Genomic DNA, 12,500 nt, shown 5'->3' with positions numbered 1-12,500 from the left:
AATAAAATAGGAATATGAAACAACAACAGAAATTAACTAAAAGGATTATATTTCATTCCAATGTGAAAATGAGGGAGTGAGGAAGGGTGTATGTGAGAGGACTAGAACATTAGATATTAAAATATTTTTTAAAAATAAAATTGATAATAGATGAAGTATGGAGTTAAAGCTATTACTTAATTTAAATTTCTCAAAAGACATGAGCGGCATAAAATTCTATTACATGTGGTTACAATTCTATTTAGTAGGCACTTTTTAAGCTTGCTTATAAATTGCTTTTTAGTCAAACTATTTCTTATGTTGTCAATATCATCAAAATTATTCCATAGAGTTGGTAAGGAACAGTAAGGTAGTCTTTCAACTAGAGAAATGCGAGAAGCAGGTATAGTTAGATTATCATCATTTCTAAGATTATAATTGGCAATTAAATCACCCCTACGGGGCCACATGTTGTTAAAAGACCTAGGCAACAGATTGTTTTTGTATTCATACATAATCTTAAGTTTAAAAAAGATACACAAAGAGTCAAAAGGTAGAATTTGAAGATTTTTAAAGATCGGACCAGAGTGACTATAATATGTTGCTTGTTTTATACATCTTACAGCCATTTTTTGCTTTATTTTGATGGCATTAAGAATTGAAGGCGATGCACAAGTATATATTTGAATTCCATAAACCAAATGGCAGTGAAAAATAGAAAAATACAAAGATTTCATAGCACTTTCTGTTAAAAGGCTTTGACATTTCCTTAAGCAAAAGAGAGATTTAGATAGTTTTTTGTTTAATTCTTTTATATGAAACTTAAAATTTAGGGCTGGATCTAGGTAAATGCCCAAAAACTTGATTGCGGGGATTTCACTTTCATGGTTTACAAAGTCAATTTTATGTTTAAGTAATGGATTTAGATTCAGTGTATTGGGATCATTTTCATCAAAGTAAAGGTTAATTTCATTCCACGGTATAAGGGATGGGGATGGGGAAAATATTGTAAATTTGGTTTTGTTGGGATGTAAACACATCTGATTGGCTCTGAACCATATTTTGAAGTTCAGTGTTAACAAACGAAATAAGATCATTAAGGTTTTTTTCCGTGGCTAAGATTGTTGTGTCATCACAAAAAAGGAGAAGTTTAAGTAATGTTGACTTTGGAAGATCATTAAAAAATATCAAGAACAAGATTGGTCCTAAAATGCTACCTTGAGGCACACCACTATCTACTTCTAATGGTTCAGAGTCAAATAGCCCAAGCCTTACAAATTGAGTTCGATTGGAAAGATAGGACTCAAACCAACTAAGCATATTACCATGAATACCAAATTTACGAAGTTTCATTAAAAGTGTCTGTTTAGGCACGCAATCAAATGCTTTTCTAATGTCACAAAAGATGCCAATTGTTTATTCTTTTTTATTCATAGCTTTACTCACATGATTTAGTAAGTGTATCATAGGATGAAATGTAGAATTTTTAGCTTGAAAGCCAAACTGAAATTCATTAATCAAATTATTTTCAGACAAATAATCTTGCAAGTGGTTAGCAATGTATTTTTCTAATATTTTAGAAAAGATTAAAAGAAGTGAAATTGGCCTATAGTCATTTAAATTAAAAATATCACCGCCATTTTTAAATACAGCAGTTATTTATTGCCATTTTAAATTGATCTGGTACATTTCCAGATTCTAAAGATTGATTGAAAATAAAACACAATGAATCTAGAATTGGTGTAATAATTTGTTTTAACAAGAAGGAGGATACTCCAAAATAATCAACAGACTTTTTACTTTCAAAATTATTGACAATTTCAATAATGTTAGCTGGTGTAATATGTGGAATGTTAAATAAAAATTCAGATTCTTCAAGATAACTATCAGGTGGCCTGTCAGTAGGATTGATAGTTTGCCTAATATTATGTGCAATATTTGAAAAGTGCCTATTAAATGCTTGACCCATGTTGTTTTCACCAATAATATCAGTACCATCTATTACAAGTTTTTCAGTTGAGAAATTTTTTTTTGACTTAAGCCCAGCGACTTGTTTTATAATCTGCCAATTTTTTTTAAGGTTTCCCTGGTTAGCTAAAAGAAGATTGCTGTAATATACTTTTTTTGCTGTTTTTAAAACTTTGTTGTAAGCATTTTTATATTTTCTATACAATTCTTTATTCACTTCCGACGGATTTTTTGAAAGCTGAGACTGTAACTGAAATTTTCTAGCCCTAGACCTAAGAATCCCCCTGGTCATCCAGGGTTCTATCATGTGATAGTTTTTATTAAAACGAATTTCTTTCAATGGAAAGTTCTGATCAAATGCTTCCTTAAATATTTTCTGAAAAGTTTCATAGCTATCTGTAGGGTTATTATGGTTATAGACTTCAGTAAAAGGTAAGTTAGTTAATTTTTCTTTGAAATTTGCAATATTATTTTCAGAGAAATCTCGACTTGAAATTACTTTTGGGGTTGGCTGATATTTGTTTGTTTTAATAATGTGAAAAGTTGAGAAATTATCACTTAAATAGGTGGTGATTATTCCAGCCACCATTTGGTCTTTAACATCATTAGTCCAAATGTGATCAATTAAGGTTGCTGAATTAAGATTATTATGGCTGGATACTCTTGTTGGGTTAGAAATAAGTTGCAAAAAGCCAGCTGAAAACAACATATCAATAAACTCAGCAGTGTGATTATGAGAATTAAAGGAAAGAAGATCAAGATTAAAATCCCCACAAATGATTGCTTTACATTTGCGTTGAGAAATAGCTCAACAAAAGACCCACGCGAAGTATTATATTGCTTTAATCTAAGAATAAATGGTTGGTTTTGATATTCGATCGGAATTATATAAGTATATTAAGTACTAAGGAAGGAAAATGTTTTTATAAAGTGTATTTACATTACAAGTGAATAAGTTAAGTATGAAAATATTTACAGGATAAGTGTTGAAATCATAAGTAGTGTAGGACAGAAAATTGCCCTAAGTCCCAAGCATTGAATTGTGCTAAGTGTTAGAATTCTAACATAAGGCCTAAGCTCAATTCATGCTAAGTACTGAGGGTCCTAAATTTCAACTACAATGCATGCCAAACAACTAAGTCATTACCTTTTTAAAGCCAGAAGAACTTGATGGTAGGAGAGTCAATAAATAACTAACTTATTTTAAGAGGTGCATGCTATAACATCAACTTATAATAAGGATCTAAGCGTTTGTCTGTTTAATAAAATGTCTGTATGTTAACTTGTGACGTAAATCAGGCATGGTTGTAGGCATACATACTTGTACTAAATGGTTACATGATTACTTTAACAATAAACATAATGTCTTTAATAAACATATAATAGTAATGAATCACATACAATTTACCATGATTAGGCTAGCATTACCCATATATGGTATTATATTGGTAAAGATAGGCCTATGAATGCATAAAAGGATACAAATAATGCCTTGGGCCTAGCTAAAGTAATTGTGTCTCGTGCCTGAGTTTTACTTGATAATTACTGGGGCACGTCAATCAAATATTTAGATTCTACTCTTATATAGTGTTAACCTTATATCAAACATAGGTAGATAGTCTGGATGCAAAGCATTTCTGTAAAGGTCTTATTCGTACGTTCAAAGAATTTGAAAATTGGGGATCGCATCTCCAAGTGTATTACCTGCAAGGTACTCTGTAACTAATATCACATGAAATTCACAATGGAACACTTCATAAAGTTGTAACAAATTGGGCCCATCTTTTAACCGTCTAAAAAAAGAAATATTTATTAGTTTGCTTTTCATAAAAAGTCACATTTGAGTTTTAAAACAACGTTTTTTCTTTAATTTTAATAAAAGTTTCATGCCTTCGCAATGTTCTGAAAGATTTTTACAAGATAATTAGGTTATTTTTACAAAATGGTTTAATAGTTCTTTTAAATATCATAAAATGTCTCAAATTTACTGATATCCAAATATCTTACTACATGACATGGCTCAGTTCAATATACTATTTTAAGGGTTTATGCAAAGATAATATGTATTGTGTACAGATGAAAAAAATATATGTTATTTATCGCATCGTATTCTTTCCGCAGATATTAAAATGAAAAATTTTAAGATTAAAACCAATTATGTTAGCCTCCCAAGTGACCGAAAACCCAAGCCAACGCGCGACTACCGAGCCCTGAATTATATTTTCCATGTGTCTATCCCTGCACCCCTAAGATATGTGCATATAATATGAATGAAGTGGAGAAAAGAAGAAAGTAGTAATTTTTAGTGTTGCTGTATTTCACCAAAAAATAACATTTATTAAATCATGAATAATTATCATGTTAACGAATCATACAAATTCTAATACCCATCAAAACTTTATAGTGTCTTAATTGAAGAGAAAAAAATATATTTGATTGTTATTTAAACATAAAAATTAATTTCAGGCCATTATTGTTATGTTTTGGTTACGTTTGTATAAATTAAAATTATAAAGAAAGATATGCTTTTTTTGCAGAATCATTGAGCTATGTTTTAAGCTCGTTTTTTAGTTGGTATGTTCGACCATCGTAATTTCTATCTACTTATGCAAAAACTTTCTCTGGGAGGTAAAATACAAAGAGTAATGGCTACAGGGATCTAAAGGGATAAGACAAAAGCCGATAACTTGATGTACATCCCTAATGATATAAAAATTACCCCTTCTGTAGATTACAATTAATAGTTAAACGTCTGGAAACTCAATTTGATAAACCTACTATTTAAATTAATAAAAGTCCCCAAAGTTGTTAAGCAAACAAATCAGAAAACATTATTGTAAAACTTTGGGGACTAGTGAGATAAAAAGCCAAATGTTTTCTCCCTTACTGCGACGAAGCCCAATCTGTCCTACTTTTGAGCAAGACGATTTCTTTTCTCCCATCTCTTTTAAAGAGATTTTCTTCCCTCCCCCTTCCCTTTTTCTTCGTCTTGCTCAAAAGTGGGACAGATTGGGCTTCGTCCTTACTGCTTTTGAACATATTTTCTCAGGACACAGAAATACGCAGTTTATTTAAAGCATCGTCTTACAATGTTCTTAAAAGAAAAGCTTTTCTATAATTAGGGTCGGTCCGTCCGTCCGTACGTAACAGATAGCTTTTTTCGTTAATTTAGGCATGATAGAATTATTCTTTCGATTTCAAACTTTGCCTGGTGATTTCTGAAGTAGTCAGGTACGATTTAGAAAGCATAGAAACTCTATAAACGTATCCAGAATGTCCGTACGTACTTTTTAAATTTATTGATTTTTTACTTTTTCAACAACAAATTTGTACGTGATAAAATAATCCAATTGATCTGATTTTTTAAATACTGATTCCTTGGATAACAAAGTACAATGTTAAAAGCGAAGCATATCTATAATCAAGTACTAAACATGTATGTATGTCCTTAAAAATATCCTGCATATAGGCAGTTTTTCAACACATTTACTTCTAAATTTGCTTCGAATGTTATACATTTACATTCTGATTATTCAGTTCTGACACTTTGCTAATGTTTGTTTGCCCTACCGATTTGGAGCTTCGCTTTTATGGATGTTGTCATCCTTGATTATTTGAGTTTCAAAAAGAAAAAGGAAAAATACTTGAGAGGGTTTGGGAAGGTTGGTGGTACCCTCCACCAAAAAAACTATAAACCTTCCCAGGAACTATGAGAAGCTACACTGTAAAGAAAAACCATATCGGTTCAGCGGATAGCGAAATCCTTCGGTAGAGGTGGACAGACAAAGATCATGTTACTTTTATAAAAGGATAACATGTAGAAACATTTTTTTGTATGTTGAGTTTTTTGTAAGATTTTTTTATGCATTTTGTGTATAAAAGATTTTGTCATGATTAAGTTATAAAACCTGACTTAATAATATAAATGCTATTATGTAATTAGTTTTGTTTAGACCTAAATAAAATTTTAAAACGGTATGATTTGTAAGTTTTACAAACTCGGCCTTCTGATTAAAGATGCAAAAAAAACTTTTTAGATCAATTTAAACCAATTATTAATCCTAAACGAATGCCATGAGCTTACCTTTTTGTCAAGGACCAAGGTATAGTGTATATAATACTTAAATTTGTGACCTTTAATAATTTTATTTTTGTACCCAATGGCAGAGCCTAAGCATCAAATTAAAACTCGTGTTTTCAACATTTTTTGGAAAATGGGAATTGCCACTTTTGGTTGGGGTTCAGACTTCCAGCTGATTTTAACCCTTACAGATTGGGCCCCAATTCCCACCTTAATAGATCGGGGGGGGGGGGGGGGCTCCAAGAGCCCCCCCCCCTCTATCTCGGCTCTTGGTACAGATAAAGACGTAAAATTTTTTCTGGTGGTTCATGTGTATTTTTAGAGAAAATTACTTTTTCTAGTCATAGCAGTCAGACCGCTCCTTAGCTGCTTTTTAGCGGCCAGCCGCTAAATTTTAAAACAGCTGTAGAGCAGCCAATTTTGCAGCTAGGATGACCAAATTTTAGGACGAACTTTTATTTTTAATAACAAAAATATAAATACTTTTTCTGATCATCGCCGAAAAACGGCAAATAACGGAAACCGCCATTTTCGGCGGTTACGGCGGTAAAACGGCGGTTGGCGGCGCAAATTATTATTTTTATCTGTTTATTATTGCTCAAGGATTTACCAAAAAAAATTATAGGTCTCTAGCTGTAATAGAAGCCACGATATTCATGATATATGTCTGTAGTAAAAGACAGACAAAAATCGGTCATAAAGTCGGTCAGGGAGCGGTCAAACGGTCATAACACCACTTTTCTCAGAAGGTCATTGATATCTAAGTATTCACCAAAAAAATTTTAGGTTTTTACCTTATACACAAAAGTCATAATGTAGAAATTAAGATTTTTTAGAATTTTTTTCTATTTTTTGCTACCCAACCGACTTTGACCGGACACAACGACCGACACAGACCAGATATCCTAATAAAATCAACTCATGCCGACGTATAATTACTAAACTTAAAAAGTCATGAAGTTACAGCTCTCCATCTTACCTACAAAAAAAATGAGATTGAAAAAACTAGAGGGGAGGGCTCTTGGAGCCCCCCCCCCCCTCCCGATCTGTAAGGGTTAAAAAAAATGAAAAAGGTAGATTTCGCTGATGAGGTTGCAGGCGGATAGCGTGGGCTGTCAAGCCCTGCCCTATGGTCCGTCAGTTATATGTATTTGAACATGGTCTAATCTGTAGATCCTCTCGTTTATATGTGTTTGTGTGTTAGGGCTTAAGTTTTGTGTTTGCTTTTCTTATGAGGCAGCTTCCATACAGTTACAGACAATTATTATCAAAAATAAAAAAAAACGAATTAAGTAGCATAAAAATGACAGTCTTAAAAGGTAAAATTGGAACATATTGCTGATTTAATTTTCTTAAAAATTTAATTACTTATTACATTTTTGATTACACTCCTCCAAAAATTCTTACTTCCACAATAACTTACAAGGTGGGTTATAAAAGGGAGTTTACCTCTTACCCCCACTCATTTTTTTAAAAATCATTAGATAACCCCCTTAAAAACCTTTGAAGCCCCTGATTTCACCCTTAACCCCACGTCTGAAAATAAAAATCTTGGACGTCTCTGCTCTTAAAATGTTCCGAATAGTTCCTATTTCTTTTTTCTAATTCATCTCCCTGTTCACAAACTTGCTAAGGATTTGGCGCAGTGGATAAATACAGTTTTACATGGATATAAAGGGATAAGATAATACCGATAAATTTATGTACATCCCCAGTGATGATACACAAAATTATCTATTCTGTAATTAACAATAAGTTGTTAAAACGTTTAGACACTCCAATTAATAAACCAACCAATTAGAATTAAATTAAAGTCCCAAAAATTGTCAAGTTTTAACAACAAGTTTCTTTCCCTGCATTTTTATCAAGAATTAAGATATAACAATTTTTCTCGTATTCATTTGAATCCGGTGGATAGGAACCGGTTCTCATCCATACGAAAAAACTATGTCTTGCATCGTATTATATCCAGCTTTCTACGAATAAAAAAATGTACAATCATAAGATTAAAACCAGTTTTTTTAGCCGGTGCCTTCGGCACATCGGGGCTAAAAAAATGGTTTTAATCTTATAATTGTACATTCTATATCCGCGGAAAGCTGTTTATAATACGATGCGAAAAATAACTATTATTTTAGAACGTTTTTTTGAAATATTCAAGTATACAAGTATGAGAAAAATAACAAAAATATCCTATTAGTTTTTTTGTATGAAACTTAAAATTGTAATAATTACTGAACTGATTGAGTTCTACATATTTGGGGAAGCTTAATATTGGTTAGAGGATTGATTTAGGCTTTTTTTAGATTCTACTAGAGGTAGTTTTAGGCGATTTTTTCAATCTTTTAATACAGAGCCCTTGGTGCTAGGGGCAAACCATTAGTATTTATAATAATATTTACATTGACATGTACTTTTTGTCTTGATTTTTTACAAAATGCAATTTTTATCTGTCTTTAAATTAAAATAGGAAAAAACATAAGTCTATAATAATTATATAATAATTACTAGCGGCTACGCCCCCTAGAAGCCTCTAGGGGCACTGCACTGGTAGGAGAATGAAAAGTCAACCTCATTCTATTTTAAATTTGAGTTTCAAAAGAGCTATACAAATTATTTTTTGGGGGTGAAGACACCCTCTTGAAAAATAGTTTAAAACCTTCCTAGGACCTATAAGAAGCTTTACTGTTAAAAGGAACCGTATCGGTTCAGTAGTGAGAGAGATCCTTCGCTACAGGCAAAAACATTATACTTCTTTATATTATAGGATAAATAACAACCTTGCCATATTTTGAAGTAAATTTGTCAATGCTGGATTTCCTGATTCATTTTAATAAAAGCAGTAAATGTTAATTCGAGGGATAAGACATTGGCCGATAAATAGATGTACGTCCCCGATGGCGATACACAAAATTACCCCTTCTATATTTTTCAATAAGTAATTGAAACGTTTTGACATTCGACCAATCACATTCAATTAAAGTCCCCAAAGTTGGTAAGCTAATGAATAAGAAATGGTTAATCTAAAACTTTGGGGGATAGTGTAAAAAACACCAGAATGCCCCCCCCCCCCTTCCCTGAGTAAAAGCAGTAAATACTAAATAATTGTAAGCATATAATATATGGAAATATCAATTAATTTACTTAATGTAAGTTGGTAAAGGAAAACATTGTTAAACATACTATAAATTATAATTTTTACTATCCTATTATATAAAGTTGTAAGGGTTTTTTTCTGTCCCGAAGGATCTCGCTAACCACTGAACCGATATTGTTCTCCTTTACAGCGAAGCTTCCTATAGGTCATGGCAAAGTTTTAAACTATTTTCAGGAAGGGTGTCTTAACCCCCTCCCCCCCCTTCGGCACCTCGGGGCTAAAAAAAACTAGTTTCAATCTTATAATTGTACATTCTATATCCGCGGAAAGCCGTTTATAATACGATGCGAGAAATAACTATTTAAACTTCAATTATTATTGTTGAAATTTTCGTTAAAAAATTGCTAAGTGTAAAATAAATTAGAATATTATTCTTTAAAAAAAAAAACAGCAAAGCATAGCAACGTATTTATTGAAGCCATATAATATCATACTATGCACAATTTAGGAAAAGTTTACAGAAAAATAAATTATAGTACATGTCAGACAATAATTACAATTAGAAAATGATTAAGAATAAAAAAAAAATAATATACCCAGAAATTACAGCTAATTTATTATTTAAAAATCTCGGGTGTAATTATATTTACTAATTTTAAAATTATATTTACATTTAAAAGTTAAATAATATTTAAAACTTATAATATACTGTACTAGTGGCTCTGCCTTTAGCATCTAGGGACTCTGTATTCAAATTGACAAGATAAATAGCATAAAGTATCCCAAAACTTATATCTGAAACATTAAATATCTTTAGCTTCAGACCAAAAAAACCTGACTATTTTAAATAATAAGATGTTTCATGAAATAAGTTGAATATACTTTTTTTAGTTTAGATTTACTTTCCCTATCTGTTATTATTGTGATATCGTTCATTTTTAAATTATATATCTTTTAACCGAATATATTTAAATATAATGAACATTTTAGCTTAAAACTTGGTAAATTACATCAAATGCTTTGCTAATGTTAAGCTGTTGTAAAATTAGCTAAAATAACAAAACATTAGGTAAATGGTACTATTTGTTGACTATGGTTTACAGAACCTTAAGCTATAAAAACGATTACACCATCTTAATTTATTTATAATCTTCGCTCGCATGGATGCTATTATTCTTGTATACAATAGTGTTTTAATGAATAAAGTGTAAGAAATAAGGATGACAACATCCATAAAAGCGAAGCACTGAAACGGTAGGACAAACGGACATTAACACTTGTATAGTGTCTAAACTGAATAATCAGAATATAAAAGTATAAGAGTCGAAATAAAAATTGTAAGTAAATTTGTTAAAAAACTGCTTGATACTGGATAATGTTTATGGACATACTTACATATTTAGGACTTGATAATAGAGTTGCTTTGCTTATAATGTTGTTCTTTGTTGTCCCAGAAATCAATATTCAAAAATCAGATATTAAGGATAATTAGATCACATAAAAAATTTTTGTTAAAAAAGTAGAAAAAACAACATGTTTAAAATGGACATATGGACATTCTGGTAATGATTATAGAGTTGCTACGCTTTCTAAATCGTACCTAACTACTACAGGAATCATCGTGCAAAGTTTGAAATCGAGAGGAAATTCTCACATTCCTAAATTAATGAATGAAAGCTATATGTCTCGGACGGAGGTACGGACGGACGGACCAACTCTAATTAAAGAAAAGCTTCGCTTTTAAAAATCCTTAAGTTAAACTTTGTTCCTCTTCCATTGCTAACAGTCAAAAAAAGGTCCTAAGTTGTCATTTTATTGAAAACTATTTAAGAATTTTGTCTAAATAATTACCAACTAGTATACCTGAGTATACCTGCCATTTGTTGTGAGGCAGATACATTTGATTTTAGATATTTAGCTGCGTACGGACAAGAAATAGTATACCTGAGTATACATGCCTTTCGTTGTGAGGCAGAAACATTTGATTTTAGATATTTAGCAGCGTACGGTCAAGATTTTAGATAACTAGCAGCGTACGGACGAGATTTTAAATATTTGGCTGCGTATGGACGGGAAATATTATACCTGAGAATATCTGCCTCTCGTTGTGAAGCAGACACATTTGATTTTAGATATTTAGCTGCGTACGGACGAGAACTCTTTCCAGTACTGTTTCTCTGGCGCACCACAAATACTGAAAAAAATATTAGTTAATTTTTTGTATCATAGAAAAAACGAAGTAATAGGTTTCGTCGTATTTTCTCAGTAGCTTTTCTCATATTTCTTGCCCCTAGACGGAGCTCTAACCCTGAGGGGCCAATTTCCTAACAAAGCGCGACGAGCCAATCATTAACATTTTAAAAATATAACCTAAAATAACCTAACAAAAGCTACTGTGAAAATATGACGAAACCCGCCTTCGTTTTTTTTCCATTCCATATTTTTTTATTTACGAAGATACTCTATATTTCACTTTGCCAGTCTTTAACGTTATTAATGAAATTATATTTACGCGGCTGCTATTTAAGATAAACTGCTGTTTTTTTTCTTCAAAATTGCATCCAGTACACAACTTACTTGAAACGTTTGTAATTGTATATTTAGTTATTCATATATTTAGGTTTAGTGATTTTCCATAATTTATCAATTCTGAACATCTCTATAACTCACCTTATCCGTTTGTCCAATCATTATATTTGTACTTCACTACTTATGGATGTTGTCAACCTTGTTTTTGAAAATAGAAAAAAAGGGTGCGAATCTTTAATATAATAAAGGTTTCTACTGTAAGGTTTATCAATAAAATTACCTGATGATTCAGCACTGTTGGATATTTGTTCCCCTCGTTCATACTAAAATAATTAATAGTATAAAAATAACTAGATTAGAAGATTTTTCAAAATATTTATGATCATATGCATTAAAAAAAATCAAATCATTATACATTTTATTTACAAGATACGGGAAAAGATTATATATATATATATAAAAGGGTTCCAGGACAAACGCAGGAGTGTTAAAATATAAATCTAATTAAGTATCTCTATACAGATTAATTTAGGTTAAGATATGAATGTACAAATAAGCCCCCCGCAGGGGTCAGACATTTAAAAAGCTTAAAAGTGTCCACTCCGACGTTTGGGACTTCTGCGTTTGTTCTAGAACCTATGACAAATTAATTAACCTTCCTCAGATCCCTTAACCCTTTACAGTCGGGCCCCTAGCCTAGATATACCACACTTTTCTGGGATCTTGCTGGGTCAAGTATCAACTGTTGGGAATATCAAAGGATGACTCCATGCAAAATTTGAGCCGGATCCGGCCAAAACCGGCCGTGAATTTTATGAAAAACCCGTCACCCCAGGGTCACCAAAT

General features: G+C 31.6%; 1 protein-coding gene across 1 annotated transcript in view; it reads right to left on the bottom strand.

The window, feature by feature from the left end:
- Positions 1 to 12,500, bottom strand: part of LOC145326695 (myosin light chain kinase family member 4-like) — a 39,038-nt gene that overhangs the window by 26,269 nt on the left and 269 nt on the right. Inside the window, exons 2-4 of the mRNA XM_080170061.1 lie at positions 11,935 to 11,977; positions 11,211 to 11,319; positions 3,652 to 3,740 (exon numbers count right to left, since the gene is read on the bottom strand). Of these exons, the coding sequence (XP_080026187.1) occupies positions 3,652 to 3,740; positions 11,211 to 11,319; positions 11,935 to 11,977 (241 nt within the window). The remainder of the gene's footprint in view (positions 1 to 3,651; positions 3,741 to 11,210; positions 11,320 to 11,934; positions 11,978 to 12,500) is intronic.

Source organism: Acartia tonsa, chromosome 8 (genome assembly GCF_053477335.1).
Source record: "Acartia tonsa isolate MP-2025a chromosome 8, ASM5347733v1, whole genome shotgun sequence".
Taxonomy (NCBI): domain Eukaryota; kingdom Metazoa; phylum Arthropoda; class Copepoda; order Calanoida; family Acartiidae; genus Acartia; species Acartia tonsa.
This window is presented reverse-complemented; position numbering and strand designations above follow the sequence as displayed.